The 23,240-nt window shown below is 41.5% G+C and overlaps 1 protein-coding gene across 5 annotated transcripts in view; it reads left to right on the top strand.

Moving 5' to 3' along the window:
* Positions 1–1,649: 1,649 nt before the first annotated feature.
* The window catches only part of Tomosyn (syntaxin-binding protein tomosyn), a 62,586-nt gene continuing 40,995 nt past the window's right edge, over positions 1,650–23,240 (top strand). For all 5 annotated transcript variants that reach the window (XM_075695732.1, XM_075695731.1, XM_075695730.1 and 2 more), the window contains exons 1-12: positions 1,650–1,940; positions 3,808–3,905; positions 7,671–7,752; positions 7,889–7,989; positions 10,029–10,163; positions 10,773–10,836; positions 16,810–16,893; positions 17,930–18,053; positions 18,757–18,832; positions 21,148–21,302; positions 21,481–21,553; positions 23,001–23,151. In XM_075695732.1, coding sequence (XP_075551847.1) covers positions 1,803–1,940; positions 3,808–3,905; positions 7,671–7,752; positions 7,889–7,989; positions 10,029–10,163; positions 10,773–10,836; positions 16,810–16,893; positions 17,930–18,053; positions 18,757–18,832; positions 21,148–21,302; positions 21,481–21,553; positions 23,001–23,151 — 1,281 coding nt within the window. In that variant the 5' untranslated portion in view covers positions 1,650–1,802. The remainder of the gene's footprint in view (positions 1,941–3,807; positions 3,906–7,670; positions 7,753–7,888; positions 7,990–10,028; positions 10,164–10,772; positions 10,837–16,809; positions 16,894–17,929; positions 18,054–18,756; positions 18,833–21,147; positions 21,303–21,480; positions 21,554–23,000; positions 23,152–23,240) is intronic.

Here is a 23,240-nt window from a genome sequence, read left to right as displayed (position 1 = left end):
ACGCACGCACGCACGCACGCACGCACGCACGCACGCACGCACGCACGCACGCACACACACACACACACACACACACACACACACACGCGCGCGCGCGCGCGCGCGCGCATAAAAGAGCAGCTTATCTGGAAGTATAACCTTCGCTAGCTTGTAAAATTTCACTATTGACAGTTCCGACTAAATGCCAGGAATTCTCAGTGGAGCACCAAAATTAGGATAGAAAGAAAATCGAACAAGCAAACGCTCAAGTAGTACATTGGGTTTCTTGGTAATTGTGAAACGATTACGTCGTTCACTTTTCGCTTATCGATCGGCTCTTCAGCTACATTAATTTAACAGATACAACAACAAGAAAGCCAGCTAAATAAGTACACTGAACAAGTCCTCCTCGAACAAAAAGAAGCTACGGCATTGCGTTGCTAAGAAGAGAGAGAGAGAGATGACAAAAAAAAAAAAGAAAAGAAAATGCGTCCGCGTACAATGCATTGGGTGCACGTGAAACAACCCCAGGTGGTCGAAATCAATCCGGAGTCCGTAGTGGGGGTCTCATAGTTTTGGCATATCGTGGTTTTGGCATGTAAAACACCATAATTTACGTGTTTGCATAGAAATAATAAATTACGTTTTCTTCCCTCTCTATAGCTTGCGTTTGGTTGGTGAGCTGTAGTTCTGTGAAAACCACGTTGAATCTAAAAAAAATTAAAAAAAAACATAGTGCCTAGTAGGAAGCTTTAAGCGTGCTCCTTTAAGAACAGAAAAAGGGATCGCAGTTAAGCTGGACGCGGATTCACATATGGCGCGCTTCGACTGCTCTGGCTGGCTGCCGTGACAAATCAGGCACATTGTTTTGTTGTTTCGCTTTGAGGACGCTCTACTTTATTTGCTCGAAAATAGAGACGAGGATGTTATTTGAATTTCCCTAAATATGCAGTGAAGAGACCGAGTCTTTCATTCCAACAGCTGGATGACTGCTAAAGAGCAAGAATCAATAAATGAATAAACAAATAAATCAATAAAACGATATAAACATTTGCGTTTATGCTTATATGACTAAAGTGCCAATTGATACGCAGTTTCTCCAAATTTTCTGACAATTCTAGCATTGCTGTGTGCGTCTGAGTTTTCTCGGTACTCATCATTACTGCTATCTGCATTCCGTTCCGCGGAGTTGGAATTTTTCAAGTGCGCTAGACGCATGACTACGGCGTTCGTGACTTTTCAGCCGCGAGCCGCGCGAACGTCTTCCTGTCCCGTCTGTCGGACAATTATGCATCGTGTAGAATCGCATGGTTGAGCAAGAAGCTGCGAGTTATGCGAGGAAATGTGTCGTTGAGCGCGCCGTAAATGCTGTCATCAATGATGCCCGATTTAGTTTCGTTATCGAACACACGATTTGAAAATATGGTCGTGCGCCTTCGAAATTGCAGTTGAGGCCTTGTATTGCACGCAACCTAAATTAGACTTTTTTTTTTTTTTCGAAGCAGCAAACACGAAAGAAACGCGGTTTCCTCGCGTACGCCAGCTATTTTCAGCGTTGACTGCATACCAAAACTAGCTGAACAGTCACGTGATGAACATCCGGGAGATGGAAGCGTTGCGCCCATTGGACAACACATAACGCACCCAGCGACCCCTATTAGGAACTGAAAGAATTTTTTTCCGTAACAGTTCACGCTTCGCGAGACGGGCTGTGTCCACGTAGTTTTTGTTTTTATCCTTTTACTCAGGCATTGCTTTCCGATGCACTGAGTGCAGCGTACTCATGTTTCCAGTAGGATAACGAGACTGCATCTTCATCGGGGATGCCTAGATCCGATACGAAAAAGTCTGGATTTTTCAAGGGTGTTCTCGATGGGCTACGGTCCTCGGTAACCCAACCAGTGAAACCAGAAGCCGACGTCGAAGAGACGCTCCGACCGGAACATTTTAAGGTTTCCAGAGTAAGCGAACACACATTTTTATGGACTGCACCACCGATCGTTGCGGGGACATAATTGATTTCAGTGCGCGCAGCGGTCTGAAAAAGGGGGTGTGATTTGTGTTATGACGGGAGTCGGCCATTTCATTCGCGGGTTCCTGTGTGCTTGACAAGAATCCGCCTACCACAGTAGACGCATGGATTGCGCACGGGCTCGCGTGCGGAGAGCTGCTCGGATTGCATTAAATCAGCGCTTTCTTGGCACTACATCGAGGATGGCTTCCAGTAATGGCTCAGCCCCCGTGGTTATGCAGTATGGCATTGGAATAGCTCTTGTGTCGCGATTGTGAAAGACGGCGATGTATTCTTATTTTTTTAAAAAAAAAATTGGCCACATCACACTGACCGAAACGGTTTGCGTGCGGGTTGCGTGTTGTATTTGGCATGTAGCATGCCTTTCGTTTCACTTCTATGTCTGTGATGCATGAATTCGTGTTATCTGCGCGTAGCTGCTACGCTGTCCGGTGCCTAGCCGATACGTTTAATGCCGAGGTTATTTCTGCAGGGTCTCGTTGCTACTTGCCCGTTTGTTTCGGTTCTCACCTTACTGGTTCATTATGTTCAGGAAACACAGAATTCCACTACTCGTGTAGCGTTGCAACGTCATTTGCTTATAGCTTAACTGCTTCGTCACAAACGTGAAATACTCGTCCTTTTATCATGTGCCTACGCGGACAGTTCCAAGATCGGCATTTCCAACGCGGCATGACCCGTGCGTGCTTAACGTAAACGCGTAAAGGGCGGTCGCAGATGTTATAAATGTCGTAGGGGCTGGCGCGGTTGTTGATTATCGAATTTGTTCCCGATCGCCCACCGTCTTCGATCTTATATCGTGCTCGAGAATCGGCCGGTAAATTGCGAGTCGCGCCGGGTTCGTGTGGTTATACTTAGAAAGCAGCTTTAATTGGAAATGTCAATACTATGTTGCCGAGGTTCCATACATGTGGCCTAATTTCTGTTGAACTCATGTAAAATAGCAGGGCCCGGCCCTCAAAGCCGGTTTCTCGCTGCTGAACGTGCTAATACCAACCTTACGACCTTTAGCAATCTGGCGTAGACGCAACACAAGTGACGCAGATCGGTTGAATTCCTGAAAGCACATTAATCATTGCAGAAGCGCGACCTTCTCTTTTCCGTTTGTTTTCTGTGCACGCCACAATTTTGTTTGAAAAACCTGGGCATTTTTCTAAATCTTCCGAGTTTGGGAGCTAACACGCGAAAAAAAATATACATTTCACCGCGAATAATATCGTATAAATTTTCAGTCGAAACACAAAATACAAGTCGCAGTGCGCACACGATGTGTCATGCAAACATTAGTTTGTTGCCCGCTCACTGGGGCTTACACACAATGGAATGTCATCACACTTAGTGAACAAATGATCATAATGCAGTCATTGGTGAACTAGCAGTCATAATACAGCTTGAGTTTGTTTAGTCCTTATGGCTTTATATTAAAGGTATCACTTTTGTTTTATTTCTAAAATGGGGATCCAAAGTCTAGACCAGGCGCACTTTAACATGCAAAAGTTTCTTAACATAAGTTGAGTTTGGCTTTGACTAATTGAGTTGCGCTTAGTTTTCATCATGGATAGCTGAGCATTTGATGCTTTGAGATTCGTCGGTTCTGTACTGGGTACATTACTCGGCAGACCTCGCTTAGCTGAAATTGTGGGCTCAAAAGGGGTACATGAAAGGAGAAATGCACAGTCACCGAAGATTATTAATTTTTTGGATCCTCATTCAGATGTGGTCAAAAGCAAACAGAAAAGGGCTTGCCCACTTGATAAAGCACTCACCAAATTCCTATTTTTCTTCTTGTCTGGCAGACTGTACGCCATGGATTTCCTTTCCAACCAACAGCATTGGCATTTGATCCTGTGCAACGGATACTTGCCATTGGAACAAAAAACGGCTCTTTGAGGTTGTATCCTTCGAGTTGTGGGTACGTTCTATCTTTACTCAGTGAGCATACGAGGACCTGCACTTCACATAAGTACAGCAAAAATTAATATTTGAAATGGTCTGCATCAAAGGAGCGCTTCTGTTTATCACCTCAAAGTTTTATGTTTAAAATGGAGTCAAGGCTGTGTTTTATGTTTTGCAGATGACACAGTGAACATGATTACAAACTGATATTTCATGGTGGTGTTCAAATGGGAATCACCTGCATCGCTGTACTTCTTTAATAACTGGGCATGGTATTGAACAGTTGTTATATATCACTACACAGCTTGTTTTCTATTTTTTCCACACCAGCTTTTTAAGCATTTGCAGACAAATGGATGTGCGGCAGGGCATTGGCCACGTCTTGAAAGATTCCAAGTGTTTGCATCTTGTGTGATACTTGTGATAACATTGTGGACGCTTTGATGGCTTATTTCGTGAATACATATGGTATTGAGCCAACTGCCCAGAGCAACAGATTGAAAATGTTGGACGGATGTTTAAGCTCAAATATAAATTCTGTATGTGGACATTTTTAAACATGGAGGGCTGTCAGCTGTAGCACTTACTACAGACAGCACTGTATGTAAGCAAATGGCTTGTGTACAAAGTGTATGTCAAGTGAATGCTAACACTCTCCATTGCAAGTACAAACACTGTGTTTGTGTTCTGAGCTGTTTGGCACACTTCTTCACAACCTTTGGGAATTTTGTACGTAAAAAGCTTTACTGTACTTAAGCTAGGTTCTGTTTGCACCACCTAATTTGTTTCTGAAGCACGCACTTATAATTTGCCTGTTATGTTCATTTTGTGAGTTTTATTACTGTTTTTCATTGCCTTGTTTTGTCCATGTTTCAGTGTGTTGTATGATTTCCTTCTGTTCATGCACTTTGTTTTGATTTAATAAATACTTGTGTGTTATGTTTCACAGTTCGTGGTGTGTCATTAATGAACTCTTTCTTAAACATTTTATTGGGAGTAGGTTTTTACTTGAAAGAACTTGTGGTCACAATAGTTCATTTACTTCTACCTTGCTCGAGTGGTTTAAATGTATTTGAATTATTGAACTGGCATTACATTGCATACTTTAGCGGCACCTGCACTGAGGCCTAAATCATCAGCATCTGTCTGTAACTCGTAATGCTGTTCATATTAATAAACGCCCCAGTATTGTGCATTACATCAGCTGCAATAAGTTCAATTAGTCTCCATCCCAGAACACAGTTTAAACTAGTACAGACCTGTTAAAGCCAGTAAATATAGACCAGTTGGACTGAACAAATTCTTTTGACTGTATGTAGTGTCTGCACAGTGCTGCAAATGAAACATGTTGTGTAGAATGTTAAGTGTGCAGAAATCTGCACTGAGAGGCTTTTGTTCTTGCTTTACTAAAAAAAAAATATGCAAGCTGGGAATTTCCTAGTAGCTATTTCATGTTTATTTTCCTCTTTGCTTAATGTTATGTTCCTTAGTACCGTAATATTTATCAAGATTTACCTCAGTTTATTCTAAATAATGGCTTTCTATGGGAACGTTTGTTTAGCCTTATAAGAACGAAGAGGTTGCTGGATCAGGTAGGTATGCACACACAGTTGCTGCCCATGGGGATCATCCTGGAACATAACTTGTCATAAAATCCAACCATAAGATGTATGCAGCTTAGTAGCTTACTGTGTATGTTATATAAGCTATAGGTATGTCAAATTTTAGTTTGGGTGAACAGTGAGCTTACTTTGTGCATGTTTGTTGAAATGATGCTGATGGGCACATACATGCTTCACTTCGGTTAACTGTGGCAGGAAGCATTTGGGTAGACGATTCTTCAGTTGTACATTTTTTTTTAAAACTAAGCCTTAACTGGAACATCATGCTGCAGTTTATGTGCTCCTTTTTTTTTGCTGTACTACAGGCACAATATTCTAGGGAAATGGTCTTCCTCGTTCTTGATTAACACTTTCAGATGCTGTGCACACAATCCTTATGTCAAGTTAATGCATCAGAAGCAAAGCTACTGATAAAAATAATATTTAGAATGTTATGCAAAAAAGAAGTGAGGCGTGCAGACAGGACACAAGAGTAGAGAAGTGGACAACACGAACGCCGTGTTGTATATGTGTTGTATACATCTTGAAACCATTATGATTCTACATGTGCTGCAAGTCTGAATACTATGTGTAAAGTGTTTTTGAAAATACTGGGTCTCTTCTTTCGGTGTCAATATGTCATCGTGTAGCAGACTTACTTAAATTTTTTTCACGCTGTTTTACATCTGGCATATTTACGTGTTTGGATAGGCACTTTTCAAGTGCACTAAGCATAAAATAGATAGAACTATTTGAAGAATTTGAAATTTTTAATTTGTTCTAAAGCTGTACTTGTTTTATGATTCTGAAGATACAAGAAACTTGGCAAAACTAAAATATTCATGTAAATAAATTAAATAAGTTGGCACATGGAGGGGTTAAAGTTAGTTTTATGAGCTAATAATATATTTGCATTGTATTGAATCAGTCGGCTATGTGGTGTCATTGACAGATGAAATACAAACTGTGCACCATTTAGACCAGCTTACCACAGCTGCTTGAGGTCATCTTGTCATACTGTAGTTTTTATTTCTTGTCCTTGTACGTCCCGATATCGAAATTAGGCCCATGGAATAGTGATTGTCTACGATGTACTGATGCAATTAGCTGCATATTGTGACCAACAAATTAAACCTGGTTCATACACTTCAGCCATACAACGAAAAATCAAGTTCTTCATTGACTTGCATTCTTTTTCACTGCTTCATAAAAGCAGTGTTTAACTCAACAGAGTTCAATTCATCAGCTTTTTTTTTTTATCAAACTCAATTACAGCCTTCTGTCTGCACTGTATAAATTTGAATCATCTCGTTTGTACTTTTCTTGTAACGTGGTAATTGCTTGAAAAATTTTCCCAGCTTTGGTAAGTGCAGTAAAAAGAGTGTAATGAAGTAGAAGGGGGAGCCAGAAGTACTTAATTATATTCATTATTTCATTATGTACATTGTTGCTTGTACTACTGCAGTATGAATCTCTAAGAGGATTTCAAAGAAGTTCACTTACTTTGTTATATCCATTATTTTGTTATATCTCATTTTGTTATAATGTGGTTTACCCTACTTCAATACAGGGCAATCAAGAATGCCTGTAATTAAATAAAAAAAGCTGGGCAAGTTGTTTATGCATATTTATGAATGGCGCAAAAGACACAAGATTGCACATCTTTGATCTGAAGTGAAGGCGCGACAACGATGGTGGACGAAGAAGGAACACGCACACACAGGGCGCCTTCCAACAATGTTAAATCGGGAAAAAACATCACTAATTTATACAGGGAGTGCAATCACAGTTTCTCAGTGCGCATTCAAGTTCAGGTAAAGCAGTTCTTTGTGTGATAGTGATATGGATGCAACACTTGCGCACTTGTGTGTGTGTTTGTGTTCCTTCTTCGTCCACCGTCGTCGTCGCGCCTTCACTTCAGATCATGCTTAACCAACACGCCCAACTATCCATCCTAATGTTGCACACCTTTGTCCTGACTTGTGGCTCATTTTCTGAGAAATGTACACATTAGGGTCAAAAGTATGAAACAAGCATGCATGCTGCTTGTTATGCACAATTGTTCAGTAAAGTTATGTTTAGTTCACTGGTATTGGTTGGCATATGTTCGCATGATGTGCAGTTTGTTTTGTAACTGAACCTTGACTCGTGATGTCCCAAAGATTTGGCAGACCTGGTGTGGATTGTACCATTCAACATGTGTTGGAGTATGCTGTGATACAGATTTTATTTTTGGTGAATGAGGTGAGAATTTTCACTTATTCAGCATGTTTGATAAAAAGAAGAACTGTGTGTAAGGAGGAGCTGTAATTGTAGTGTGGGAGTTAGATCACTGCGGTACCATTTGCCCTTAATGACTGCGTGTTAACTTTTCATTCAGGGTGCTCTGATTAGCGTGTGTGCAGATGATACTCTCCACCTCTGGAATCTGCGCCAGAAGAAGCCTGAGGTGGTGCACACACTCAAGTTTCAAAAAGAACGGCAAGTCCCAATTTTTCCTGCTTATTTTTTACATCTACTAAGGACATTTGAGGGGTGATTTTCATTCAAAATATGCACTGGTTCTTGAGAGGGTGCTGTGTCGGTGGATCGTCTGGAGTTATCCAATGGGACGCTAATAGGAGAGGTAATTTGAGGTTTATCGGTCGATTACTCTTCTGAAAAACCAAAAAAAGCCACCCTTACAGCGAGAAAAGGCTAGGTCAGCCAGAAAAGACAAAAGACTGGGGGTCACGCCATATGAAGTTCCTGCACCAGCTTGCCCCTGACATCATAGATTTCGACGGTGTCTGCTTCAGCCTAGTTAATTGTTTTATTGGCAAAGATGGACCATACTGTATACTAACGGAGCCAGAGATTGTACTTAGCAAGTCTCTAAAACTTTCACTGAGCCCCAGTGTCCCAAATATGAAGAAATACTTTGAAACCCATGACTTCAAACTGATGTACCGGTGGCGGCATTTCAGAACGAAAGTCATAAAGCAAAACATTGGCCTTTACTTTCTCACCTATTAATCAACCTGTTGCTATAAAATTAACAAAAATAGAGTAGTGGAAGAAAATTTTATCCGTACAAACTGAATTAATGTTTCTGTTCAGTGTCCCTTTAGTGTGCATCTAAACCTAAGCACTGTGGGAGACACAGACTTTTTTTTTTCTCTTGCATTTCAAAATATAAAGATGCAGTTGCCACAGCTAGAAATGAACTTGCAAACTTGTGCGAAACGGTGGAATGCCATAGCCATTGAGCTGTGCTTGCATCTTTTAAGGCTTATTGGTACTGGAGGATTTATTCGATTGGGCACAGATAATAAAGGAAAATTCGCTTGCTTCAAGGTAATTTGTGCAAGTTGTACTAACTGCCTGTGAAAAGTAAAATTTACCATTCACATGCACGTAGTAGAGCTAGAGTGGACATAGTAAAGGGACGAAGAGGTGCGTCTGTACTCTGGCGCAAACACGTTCCCGTCTTGGTTTCTGGTGGGCCAGTTCTTGCAAGTACATTGTGTATGTTTCTCTACACATAACAACATGAAGGGAACCACTTCAGCCATTCTTAAGATGAAGACATGTTACTTGGGGAAGAATTGGTCCTTGTTGGGAATTCAAAGTTTTGACTGCCACTAGTCCGGAGCGGGTACTGTAAGAAAAGGGCTAACTAGGGTGCTAGCAGATGGTAACGAAAGTACAAATTAGACAGCTTTGACGTGTTTGAAGCATTGAGTGTACAGTCGAACCCGGGTATATTGAACCCACATATAACACATTATTGTATATAACAAACAGCAGTAAAATCCCCTTGCAAATATTTGTATAAAATCTTTATTTTATATACCGAATTGCTTATATATCGAACTTCAGATTCGATATATCCGGGTCTGACTGTAATAACCATATGGGTTCTACACATATCTTCTGGTATGGTCTCTCTCTCTTTCTTTAATTAAGGAAATGGGGATCCCTTTGCGAAAACCTTCACCTTTTGCAGGTAGCTAACGCACATACTTGGTCACCACCATTCATACTGCTCCCTTGTTGGTTTTCCGAGATTTAGTCTGTTGAAATGATTAATTCAGCCCCAGCCTTCATAAGGTGCTCTCTGTTTCTGCGACCAGTACCAGAAGAAGCCTAAGATGATGCACGCGCCCAAGTTTCAAATGCAATGGCCACTTGTTGTCAACTCATGGTAAAGTATTGTAACTGTTGGTTGTTTAGAAGAGCTGCATGCACAAGAATAGTGGATTGTGGCTGCTTGTACAAAGCTTATCTTGCACAGGCAGCAGTACTTAATCTGTAGACAGTATCCCAATGCCTTGCTGTGGGGTTCCTTAGAGCTGAGGTGGAGCTGTGAGACTTAAGACCAGTAAAACTATGCCTGCCTTCGAATCTGTAATTGGCAACCAAAAGAACCATTGATGATTGTGTAAACCATTTCTCTTTTGCATTTTCATTGGTGAAGAAGATAAAACGGAATGTGCCGACGTTCAGCCAACCCTTTCTCTCTCCCCTTTTTCTCCTAGGATCACCCATTGTCACCTGCCGTTCAGGAGCAAATGGCTGTACATTGGCACTGAGCGTGGGAATCTGCACGTAGTGAACATAGAATCGTTTACCCTTTCTGGCTATGTCATCAACTGGAACAAGGCTATAGAATTGTGAGTGTGCTTGTCAAAGATAAATGAGATGCTTCATGTATTTCTAGATGGCACTTTAATAACGATGACTTCATGTGGCTATCTGGCTTTTGCTTAGTAGAATATTCTTGGTAGGATGCAGTTTGTCTCCCTGAAGTGGCAAAAGCTATAATAGCAGAGGCATTGAGAATACTCAAGCAAAAGTGTTGCCGTAGTAAGATTGGCAGGGTCTTTTATATGTAACAGCTCTCTTGTGTATCACAGCACACTTGTAAATGTCTTTCACAATTTGTGTAGCCATTCTGCAACTGTACGGTCAAGTGACTTGCATCTCGCTTTTATACATCCCGCTGATGTCATGCGGTTTTAAGTTCCCGGAAAGTACAGTGTGGCAGAGAACTTGGGAGACTTTTTTTTGTGTCAGTGGGAGTGAACTGGCCGCACTTTATTTCACTGCAACGCAAGAAAGCGTACGAACTGGGGACATGTCGGAAGGTTATTATGAAGTGCAGTTCAGTAGCTAGTTGTGGTGTCTGGCGCTTGCAGTAAAGAAGTTATTGTACACGGCTCTGCCTCCTTACTGCAAAATGGTGTGCAGAAGGAAGCTCATTATATGCTCCATCTATGCAGATCTCGTAAGACGCATCCTGGCGCAGTTGTTCATGTCAGCGACAACCCCGTGGACTCTAATAAGGTCAGTTCTGCTTTATTTGCTCCTGTTCTTTTATAAGCTCACTTTTCCCCCATTTGATTTTTCTGATTTGCTTGTGCATATACCTTGGTTGACGCCTTTGGAAAATGCTGAAGTGTGATTGCACATCACCATACCATCTTATGATGACCAAAAGGAGAACAAGGTGAAAGCCGGAGCCAACGTTTCGATGAGTGGACTTGTCTTTTTCAAGGTGACATATGACTATAGTAGACTTGTCTTTTTCAAGGCAAAAGCATATGTTGCCTTGAAAAAGACAACTCCACTTATCGAAATGGCTCTGGCTCTGACCTTGCTCTCGTTTTGTTCATCGTCTTGAATGAACATCTCCGGCTTTCTCTGTGTTTTCCCTGGATTCATGCCACCTTACATCCCTTGGAGCTACAGCTGTCCCTTGTAGCTCTACTTTCTGAAATACGTTAATCAGTTTGCTGTTGCTAACAGTTGATCAGTGTGATATAATACATGACTATGGATTTTCCTTTTTTCTTTATCCATTTTCATATTGTTTTGCAAGCTGTGCCTGTAGAGGGAGCAGCTCTACAAAGAAAGCTGGGCTGCAATGATGTTAAGATGCAACCTGGCCTAAAAGAAGTTTTAAAATTGGCGCCCACTTGCCTTAAATTAACGCAATGGTTAGTCGTGATCAACCATTGTACCCATGGTCAATGGATGGCACCCTGCAGAAGTGCTCGACAAGTGTCATTCTGCTAAGCTGCTTCTTTTTACTGTCATACAGATATTGGGATAAAAAAAGTATGTTGTGTATATCAAAATGTGAGGGAAGGTCTTGAGGTCTAAGTTGGCTCATGTGATTCATTTACGGGAAGAAGCTGCTGAAACCAAACTTTTGGGTGGAGCTGTAAATACTTTTAACACCTCCTTGTATGTGTTGAATTTGTGTCTATCTGGTGCTGATGACCTGCATTGTTGCTGGAAGAGTGAAATTGGATATTATCAGTTAATGACACCAGAAACAAGAACTAAGAACTCTTAGCTTCACTGTCTAATGAAGGCATGTCTGTACAAAGTGTCAGAACTGGCATCGTCATCCAAAGGTCCTGAATATGGCTAGGATATCCTTTATGCATTATGCCGTCTTTGATATTGCAACATGGCAGGAACTGCTCTTAGTGTAAATATATGCAAGCACAAAAGAAACTTGATTTTTGGACAAAGCTATGCTGGTAAAGTGGGTGGAGCACTTCGCAGTGGCAAAAGTTATGCATGCTATCAAAGGCCATCAAATCGAGAGCCACTGCTGACATGGCCATGACTAGAATATTGTGGTATGATCTGACTACCTGTCATTGTAGCACAGTCAGCAAGTGATTCGGGCATGGCACCATGTGACATGCCTGGTGTCAAATCGGACAGTTGGAATGCATCCCACTTTGGGGCATGAAAAATCCAATTCTGCAGCTTATGCAAATGACATGTGCCAGTGTTAACAGTCTGTACTGAATCTACCATATGCTTGTGACTGCGTCTGGTGTCTTGGTCTGTGTCTGAAACCTTGCTTGCATGGCTGGTGACGCTTACCATAGTGTACACGGATTGTACTTTTCTGCAGTCTTTTTCCCAATTGTGTATATTGTATGCAAAATTCTTAAATGGGAGTTATGAGCACTAAATTAAATTGGACTTTTTTTGTCTGCCTGTTGGGACATTTAGCATTTTGATTAGGATCTTGACAGTGTTGTAGCCTGCCTATTAGTTAAGCAAATTAAGCAAGAAAGTGCTGGCATCATTGCCAACTTGGGCAAATGCCAACTTGGGTTGGAAATGTCACATCACGCTTCACTAGAACTGATGGTGTTTGCTGTTAAGATGTCATCAAGTTACCTTTGATCAGTGTGTCATGTCTGCCCTGAGTTTCTGTTTCTGATTTGTAAGATGCGACAGGAAAAATTTAGATGACCTCTAACAGTATACCATTAATCCTAGTCCCACCTGTTCCTTGGCAAATCCCCCACAGTAGGTATGAGCCATACTTGAAGAAAAACCCGCCAACCTGCATCAGTGACCATTTGATGACCAGTAAGCTTATATTTAGCTGTATTAAATAAAAAAAAAGATATTTTGTTTAGTGCTACCCCTGTGTCCTTTTTCTAAGCATTCTGGCACAGGAGGAATGTAGGTGTTATTTGCTTGTGGCTACTGTGTAAAGATAACTCACTCCAGTTGGCATTGCTTTCAAAAGTTTTTGTTGCTTGTGGTTGTTCAGTTTTTACTATTCAATAGTTTCCCAGTAAATTAGCTTTCTGGGGCACTTATGGTACAGATTGCTGGAATGGAAGCCTTTGCTGCTCAGATATGGTCACAGGAAACCTGCCTTGAAGCACTAAAACTCATCTTTGTAGCGGCCCTTGAAACCCCGTCTTTCTCAAACACTCAAAGCCCATATTTTTAAGTGTGCCACGGCACAGAAATTTGGGCGTATTGTTGCTGTGCTGCTTTTGCTCTCAAACTACGCAGTTGTTCCACTTGCAGTGACAGAGATGAATTGCAAAAGAGCATTGTGCATTGTGTGTGCCTGAGGCTCTGCAGTGGGTAGTTGGCTGAGCACACATTCAGGCCTTTTCCCACATGCACGTGTGGTTGCGCACATGCATATTGGCACGATGAGTAGACGCCAATGTGACTGGGAGGCACCTGACTAACTCTCTTTGTTCTATTTTTTTGTGCACGAGCGGAAATGCTCCACAGTCACGTGTGCTGGTGGAATCAGTTGTTCTCGCATTGAGGAACCAAGGGGAGCAGTTGGCCGAACATATGTTTTTATTGCAGGCCTGGGCAGGACACAGCTGATCGGTTGCATGCAGCCCTCTTTCTGAAGCATCTGGCCATTTTTGCATGTGTACATTGAAAGTGAAATAATCAACTGTATCTCCGTACCTGAAGTATCCTTGAGGTACTGCAGGGAGCTCACATGCTTGCATGCAACGTAGCTATAACTGAAAAATTTACAGTAAAATTCAAAACTTCTAATATGTTCTGCTGCTGTATATCCTTAATGATGCTGAAGGTGCAAGAAATGCGTCAAAATGGATTTACAACATGCAGATTTAATTGGCAACCAGAGAAGGTGTGATCACAATGCACTCCTACCAGTAACAGTAACAAACAAACGAAAATTTGTTGAACGTGAATAGAATTTCAATCAGCAAATAGGTCTGGCCCGCCAAATCAGTCCCAGTGCTTCACGCTGCCCCTCAAAAAACATGAATTCCTGCCACATATTCTACACAGGCTATCTGGCAGACATACAGTTGTGGAGGCATGGTGACTAGAAGTGAATTTTATCAAAGCACACAAAATTCAATCAATCACTCAGTCAAGCAATCAAAAGCTTTATTTCAGTTTTACAGAAAAGAGTACGGTTGATGAGAATAAAGCTAAGTTGACTGCCACTTGCTAGGCCTCACTAATTCTGATGGTTGTTATTACGCTTATGTCTTTTTTGCTAGTGTCATCAAATTGATGTTTTTGCACGTATTGCTATTTCATTTATTTATTAAATCTCATTACATTACCTCTAGAACATTGCAAAGAGAAAGTGGAAAGGGATAAGTAAACATGGACACTTTCTGTGCCTATGACGTATACACATTTGCTTAATTGTAGCTTGACCACAACTGCCCACACAAGTGAATACTGAACCACGTAGTGGGTTTGGCTCGGAATCGGTTAGTGTTTAGTTTTTACTGTATGTATGAACCACTACATGATTGGTCTTGTAGTTATGCAACAAACATGGACAATTATGCATATTAAGTAATACTGATAAAGTGCCCTGGTGTCCGTATTGAGTGTAGGTAGAAGAGAAGTGGGACAACGGGGATGGAGTATTTTTTTCTTTTTAAACACGTCAGGTAAACACTTGTAATGTGTCGACAACCGAACTAAACCTTTTTCATTTGGGCCTCACTTTCATGAGAACCCGGGCACATCTCATATTTCCGCTTATCCTTGCCAAGAAGAAAATGCATCTCGTATTTTTCGAATAGTTGCAAGTGTGTGAGTAGTGGGTGGCAAACCGTTTGAAGTGGGCATTATTTTACGAAGTATCTAGTTTGCTTTCACCTGAAAAGGGTATTTTGAAGAAACTGAGAAGGTCAATCCTGGGTTTCATTTTTTTTCTCATTGCCAGGTGTAGCCTTACATTTTGTGAGAAGAGGTCTGGACATCTCTATAATAAAATTGTTTAATATGGTGCTTAGCTAGACCAGTTAGTTCATATTAGCTCGAAATAACAATGCTGAGGAATTATGGGTGCAAGATCAGGACAGAGCAGCATGTTGTCCTAAACTTTTGCTGTTGTCCCATTTGAACACAGTTTTCACTGAGTTGCAGTAACATATTGTTAAGTAAGGCTAGAGCTGTAATCATTTAAGACTACGCTCTAGCCATCATTTGGTAATTCACTCATTGATTCTCCACTTTGGCAGATTTTTGCCCACACATATAGTAGAAACAAATCCCCTGCAGTCCCTAAAATAATAGACTCACCTCAGGCACACTCCTTACCCTTTTACTCTCACCATGTTTTAAGGAGACTGTGGGACCAGAGGCCTTCAAATTTTATCTTTGCAGTACTTCATTGGGAGAATATCCTTTAGATATTTCTTCACAAAGACTTCTGGTGGGAGCAGCCAACTTGACCTGTTCTGTGGAAGCAACCAAATGAAATTATAATAAAGCTTTATATATGGCAGATGGCTTAAATGATACAAAGGCTACTCATGTTAGGAGATGTTTGTTGTGTGGGACCAACTATAACCTATGTTCAGTGTCTTTTTTCCCTCTTTCTTAGTTTCTTTGCTTTTCTTCCCTCCCCTCCTCAGTTTGTGTGTATTTTAGTACATTAAGTATCAGCAGCATTTCGGCCTAGCTTGCTGAAGCATGTTGCTCAGTCTGTAGGGGGGACCCAGAGTAGCGTATCCCACCGCTGTCATACAGTTTTTGTGACTCTGTGTCCAAGCAGCCATTACGGTTCCATGGCTGATGACGTGCCAAGTGCTAGAAGATTGAGGGGTCTGGGGTGACATCCAAGAGATGAGAAAAAGGGTTTATTTACAAATTTGCATGATGAGAGTTTGCATGTAATAGCACGAGTACGAGTACTAGTACGAGCATGAGCACATGTAGGAGCACCCATACGACTAGGAGCACCAGTACGGGTCGCAGGACACTCCCGCAACACTCAAGATCTGCTTTTTATGCATTTATTTTTCCCCTTTATCTCATTGGGGAAAGTCACTGTTCTTCTTCTTGGCCAACCACAATTGCTGAACTGTTCGCCAAATTCGGCCCATCACGTTGCATTATTCTGCCGGGCTGTGCCTCCAACGTTACACGTTCACCCCCACATATTATGAGGCAACGACATGGCAAACTGGGAACTTGTTGTCAAAGTTGTTCCCATGGAAGTCCTTGATGTTGGCCCCTTTTATCAATTAGTGGTCCATAGTGACTGTCCGCTTGTCAAGGACAGGTTTGGGTAGAGTAGTCTTCAAGTCATTGCTTCCATAAAGAGCGGCGGCTGTGGTCGCCTCAACACGAGTGCCTTTGTTTGCGTGTCACAGTCTATGTTGGTTTCAGTCTAGTCCAGGTGGGTGCTCGTCTCGCCCGTCAGCTTTGGTTACGTTGATCTAGTCGCCAGCTCTCTGGTCCCGAGAAAGCGATGATGCAGCGTGAAGGGCCTTTGATAGCTACATGCTCGCTGGTGAAGCATTAATCGTTGAGAAAGGAGGCCGGGTGTAACAATGCTAAACGCTAATCATAACAGGTCCCACATTGTCTGTCACATTAGAAAGCATGTTGGGGAGTGAATTACAGCTGAGTTCACGTGTATTTGTTACACATTTAGGTAGAGCTGTTGTGACATTTATGCAATTATGTTACAGAGCTGTGTGTCATTATGCTCCTTTCTTGTTTTTCTGAAATGTGCAGCTGCTGATTGGCTTTGAGACGGGAGCACTGGTTCTCTGGGACTTGCGCAACCGTTCTGCCGATGCAAGGTTTCAGCACTCTGAGGTAATGTGGCGTGACAAGATGGGATGTGGGTCTTGTTTATTAAAATGCTCTACTTGACGACAAGGGAAGTTTAGCTTGTAGCAAGGTGCCAGTTGAACAATTTTATAGACATGCGCTTATTGACGTTTTCCTAAAAATTAAGCTTTGAAAACGATTTACCCAAATGGTCAAATCAATAGAATTCCACTGTGTTGACCACTCGGGTAAATGAAACTCTCATGCAGTTCAGAGGCTGGCTTGCCAAAGTAATGGGACAGGTTGATTATACAACCATTGCAGTGTGCCACATAAGCAGTGAAGATGTCATAGATTTTTAAAGTCTCGTTGAGACATTAGGTTTGTGCCATCTGCACCCCAGTTCAACTCGCAGAAATGAAAATGGTGGCTGTACATTGCGATGCTGAGCCTTTGCAGCATGCCTAAGGTGCACTTACTGCTTTAATACGCCCATTTAGCAACTCTTAGTCTTATTCCACTGTCCTGGCAAGGCCATGTCAGGTCTTTGGAAGTTTCGCATTCATTCTTTGCTATGCTGCACCAAGCTTTCAGGAAGCAGTCACATCACATCAAGAAGCAATCGTATGCTTAACTTACGTGTCTTACTCATGCTGCAATGACTCATTCTCATACATATTGCATGCCTGGATGAGTGAGAAATGATGTAAAACATCCAGTAATGTCCACTCATTACCATTACAAAATGTTTTTAATGCTGTAAGATTTTTCCCTTGACTTGTACTTTTGCACTGTTTGCATCTTTGTTAAATTCAAATAGTACACTGCCTGTCTGTTATCTTGTATGTACCCACCTCTGCATTAGCCCTAACAAAGGGCTGTAGTATGCAATCATAGGCGTATAAGTAAAAAAAAAAAAAAAACTAATATGGTCAGTTGTTCAAATGAATGTTGAGCTCTGGGATTGCTTAGCCAAGGACTTCCTTGCTTTCTTATGTGTATAAAACATAGCGCTTCTATGTGGAGGTTGCGTGCTGCTCACGTAAGCTACTTCTTTTTTTTCTTTTTTTTTTTGTAATAGGCTCTTCATTCTGTGGCATGGCATCATGAAGGCAAGCAGTTTATGTGCAGCCACTCTGATGGCAGCCTCACAACGTGGAACATACGAGTTCCTGCCAAACCGATGAACATTATCTTCCCGCATGGTAAGATCTGTCGTGAATGTCAACGTTGTGCCAGCTTGGCTGGTCCCTGTATTCATTGATAACCTAAATGTGCAGAGGCAGACATGCCACTGTCCAACTCTGAGAGAAATTGTCTCAGGATATCTACCATCAGAAAAACCTGAAATTTTAAGGGATGTTTTGGTTGTGGAAATTGCTGAAAAAAAAAACGCTGGCTGCTTTGAATCAAGGAAATTAGTCCCTACATTGGTTATGATAAAGCTAGTACTATGCCAGAAGGAGCAAGATTCTCAACTGAACCTATGCAATCTGTAAATAATGGTGTTCTTTACCGGTTTTGTGAATGTGAACTTAACCAGGTGGTTAGAATATTGTGAAACATGTGGTTCAATCAAATATGAGAGTGCTTCCCACCTGATTTACTGCTTGCTAGTACTGGTAGTTATTCAAATGTGTTATTATTTCCTACATTGTAAAGGTGAGCTAAATTTTAGGGCTATTTCCAACAGCAGCACCACACACTTGCTTTGTGTTCATGGCTTCATGTTCGCAGCCAGAAAATGTTGCAGCTCAGTGTGTGTAGTTTGGTATGCCCTGTGCAGAGAGAAAAATGAGGTCTTTTGGACAATCTACATTCTTTTCTATCTTTTGCTCCATTGCTATGCATGTCCATAGCTGCATGCACAGTCACTTTTACTCATTCTTTTATGTTCATTTGTTCCAGTGCGGAATTCTAAAGAAGGCAAGCCTGATCCATGCAAGCCCATTTACAAGGTGGAATGGAAAACAGTGAGGGGGGCGTATGTATCCGCAAGTTTTCCTTTTTACTTTGCTTTCTTTGTTTTTTTTCCCACCTCTTTCTTTGTTTTGTTCAATATCGAAGTTATCACTTGTAACACCCTTGTCATTGGGTCTGTGTGGCTGACCGAAGTACTATAACTGTTTTCTTCTTTCCTTTCTGAACAGGAAAGCACGGCATGCAAGTACCATAACAGAAATGATTTGCATGCTGCCATTTGCCCAGGAAAAGATGTGTGTCTCACCTAGCTGAGGCTCTTTACATTTTGCATTCTGTAATGTTGGACTTTGTTGAGTGCCGTGATGTGTGCCGTGTCAGCAGATGAGAGATTTCTAACATTCCATTGAGCTTTATTGCATCCTTGAATGTGGACTCCATGTCTAAACTCTGAAAATTATCAGGTACAGAGCTCAAAGCTGTTAATAGTAGCTACGTGGGAGTGCATGGTCGACACTACTGTCAGCACTGTCTGCTGATAGCTGCTTCCAAGAACCAATAACACAACTAATGGCACAATTCTTTTATTAGCATGATTGCTCAGGTACGTCATGGATTGCATTTGGTGCTTTAGAAAACTTCCTCAGATACTCCTATATACCGATATGGTTTGAAGCTGCTCGAAGACAGTTGTGTACTTCTTGCAGCACGTGCTTGCGCCCTCACCAATAGCATTGGCAATTTGCAGCAGATGGCGCCAATGCTACTGTTGTATGCATGCTGGTATGTAGCTTGTAACAAATTTCAACTCAGAGCATGGAGCAAAGTAAACTGCTATTTTGTGCGCTATGTACTTGGAAAGTACCCAGCAGTTCAAGAAATTCTCCTGATTAAGTATTCATAGTGTACTATTCGAAGTGGCAAGTACGCACATATTTTGTGCTTGTAAGAAATGAACAACAAAAGCTCATTACTGTGCAGTTCATATATGTAGGAGCAGAATATTGTTAGCCCTGAAGGCACTTGATTACACGAAAGAATGTATTTTTCAACCATCTTTATAATAACTTCCACATACCGTAATATCCAATGATATGCAGCAATACAGCAACAGGCATTTGTTGACGTACTTGATGACTATGTAACGTGACAAAAAAAGGATATGAATGCTTACATTAAGTGAGATAGCCAACAAGTTTCTTGTTTCAGTAGTTTTGACTTGCTTAGGGAATAGTGAACCAAAGCTGGATTTAAGCTAGTGTTGTGACTGTAGTTATGTTGGGCACATTCGAGTGAAACAAAACTTTAGACAAAAAGCTATACACAGCTGTTTCACTGGTGTTTTGAATGACAGAATACAAACACTGTCGCATTTGAGCTTTTTCGTGCCTAGCCATAGAAGACAGATGTATATTTGTATCCTGGGCAGAAGTTGGGCAACAGCAGCTCCAGAGAAGTAATAACAGATGTTGTCGTGGAACATTGCAATGCTTATTTCTTTAAGTCATTGGCAATGCCTTGCTGGATATGCTTGTTCTTGTCAGGTCATTGAATCGCAGTCGCTGATAAACTTGGTTACTTGGAAATGTGAACCACTCATGGCTTCTTACCATAATTTATGACCAGCATTTAAAGGAGGCAATATGACATGCAATGACTGTTGTCGATGTACTCATGGCTCCTTTTCTGCCTTGGAATAGTTAAGGTGTCCAGCTCAAGTGAGGCAATTATGGTGTCTATGGTGGGAAATGCCCCTTCCTGCACCTTTTCTTTACTTATTTATTTTCATTAATTTAGTTGTATATTACCACTGGCTCCTATTCGGAGTAATACGTGAGTGGGAATGGTACATTAATATTGTAAAAATATGGAGCACATGAAAGCAAGCTAACAACAAGAAAGAGATGGACATTGTACGAAGGCTGAATGCAATAACAGAAACACTCTCTAGTTATTATAAAGCATGTCATTGTACAAGAAAAATTTATTATGCCAAGTTAAAAATGAGATATTTAAGCAATAACCATTATGTTAGCAATCACTAAACAGCATTATAGGTGGTTAATATTGCGTTTCTGAGTGCAGCATGATAGCGGATGTCAGTAGTCTGTTACTGTCTGGGAGATCATCTTCATTTGTTTGCTGGGCTGCATGTTACTGCTGCTTACATGGTAACAGTCAGCGCTGGTTACCTGTTGGTAAACCTAGAAATTGTCGTAAAAAATTACCAGTTTTGGTAATTTTTTACATTGGTTTTGTAATGCGTTGTGGCATAGTGTGTTCGAACTGAAAGTTCAAATTAGTTTCCGCTGTGTGCCGGCTGCGAATCACCTCTTATGTGTGTTTTATTTTTGTTAATTTATATTTTTTACTCTCCAGGGACTCTTTTGTTATCTTTTCGGGAGGCCTCCCCTTCGACAAGAGTGGCCAGACACCAGCCTTGACCGTTATTCATGGAAAAACCACAACAGTTTTGGAAATGGAGCACAACATAGTTGATTTTGTTACCCTCTGCGAAACCCCATTCCAAAGTGGTACGTTCTGCAGTGTGTGTGCATTGTAATTTGTCTTGACAGTTGGTCATATACTGCAGAGCGTCGCCTAGGTTGAGTGCTGTATAACTAGTCGAAACCTTTGGCAAGGCCAGCATATAGTGAGTCAGCTCAGCTAATTGTTGGCCAGATTTGAACGACAGATCTTGTTTGCTTACAGATTTCCATGAACCCTACGCTGTTGTTGTTCTTCTACAGAATGATCTAGTGGTGGTTGATCTCACAAGCCAAGGGTATGTTTCATAGACATCTTTTTTTCTTTTCTTTTTTGTATTTCGGTGCCACTGGAATGCTAAGTTGCTGTTATTGGATGAACTATGCTGAATTTGCCTCTTAATACACCTAAATGTGTCAGTTGGATAAAGTGACAAAACACCTGTCGTCTGTTGAAGTGTTTCCAACTTTAATGCAAAGACACTGGAAGTGGATCGTTTTACGTTCTGCACATTGCATTTATCATTAGGGCTACTTCACATCCAGAATTTTGAACTGTCACTGTCTGAAACTGCAATCGGATTAGACTGGCCGCATTTATGCCCTTAATTCACAAATGTATGCCAACTCGAACAACCCTGATTCTGACCTCTTTAATAATTCTGCTGAGTGAAGAGCAGTGCTGCACTCTGACTGAAGTACAGATTGTGCGTCAATCATGCTTTTCGGCAATTAATCCGATAAGGAGTTGCTTTAGAAATGCTCCTCTACTTGAATGCCTTTGAGCAGACACTGAGAGTACTACTTGTTAATATGGAATTGGTAATTGCTGAGAACATTATTTAAGGCCGTAGATCATATCGATTGAGGGACAGCGCTGGCCCCCTCATGACAAAATTAAGGGAATGCATTGTGTCAACGCCAATTTGCAGATGCGACCATTTAAATGGATTCATACAATCAATGGCATTGCCAATTCTTTACCTGGACTAGGTATTACTTGATTTGTGGAGGGTAGAAAAAAACCCGGGGTACTAGGGCAACCAAAGTACAGATTTAATAGAAAAGAATGTTTTGGCTCCCACATATTTTGGCTCCCTTGTTCACAGCTCACATTGGTTCACTGTTCACATTGGTTCACTGTTCACATTGGTTGGCATAGTACCCTGGGTTTTTTCTACCCATCACAATGTTTCATACCGACCAGACAGGTTTCTGTCAAACCTTAAACTTCATTACTTGCATAATCTACACTCATGGTACATTCGACTGGTCTCTACCGTGCTCCGACTTGGTTTGCCGTGGTACGGAGCCTTCTTGTGACAGAAACCGAACCAATGAAAGCTTGTTTGAGCTGAATATTAAGCTCCTTCTAGAGCAATAAAAGGAACCAAATGACCAGAAGTTTGTCAGATCGAAGTCATACTCTCACCTTGAAGATGAAAGTGCCTCTGAGTACTCTGAATGAAACAGGTGAATGTGTTCCAAGTGATCAATTTCTACCAGCCGATTGTAAAGCATGCCACCAGAGCACTCTGGAACACTTGAAGGTAACCACTCGAGTGTACCATTAGTCTCAACACAAGCAGCTAGTCTGCGATGCCCTTATACAGTGTATAATTAGGTGTCATAGGGCCACTTAGTGCACGACATACAGAGTAAATAGGAATACTGTCCATCACATCAATCCATCTTTAGTCACCAGTGAGTGCGTTTGGTGACAACATCCTGTGTTGCTGGTTGCAGCTACCCGTGTTTCCAGAACCCTTATTCGATGGACCTGCATGAATCTCCTGTCACCTTTTGTACCTACTTGGCTGACTGTCCAACAGACCTCATCCCTGCTTTTTACTCAGTGGGCAGCAAGGCCAACAAGAGGGGAGGGTTCTCGGAAAAGGTGCGCACATTGCATTGGCTAAATAGCCTCCACTTATTTGTCTTTAGTACAGTTACATGCATTGGTTATGATTATGCTGATGGACATTA

The sequence above is a fragment of the Dermacentor variabilis genome, chromosome 6, assembly GCF_050947875.1.
Source record: "Dermacentor variabilis isolate Ectoservices chromosome 6, ASM5094787v1, whole genome shotgun sequence".
Taxonomy (NCBI): Eukaryota; Metazoa; Arthropoda; class Arachnida; order Ixodida; family Ixodidae; genus Dermacentor; species Dermacentor variabilis.
The sequence above is the reverse complement of the archived record's forward strand: the minus strand, read 5'-3'. Positions and strand labels throughout refer to the sequence as shown.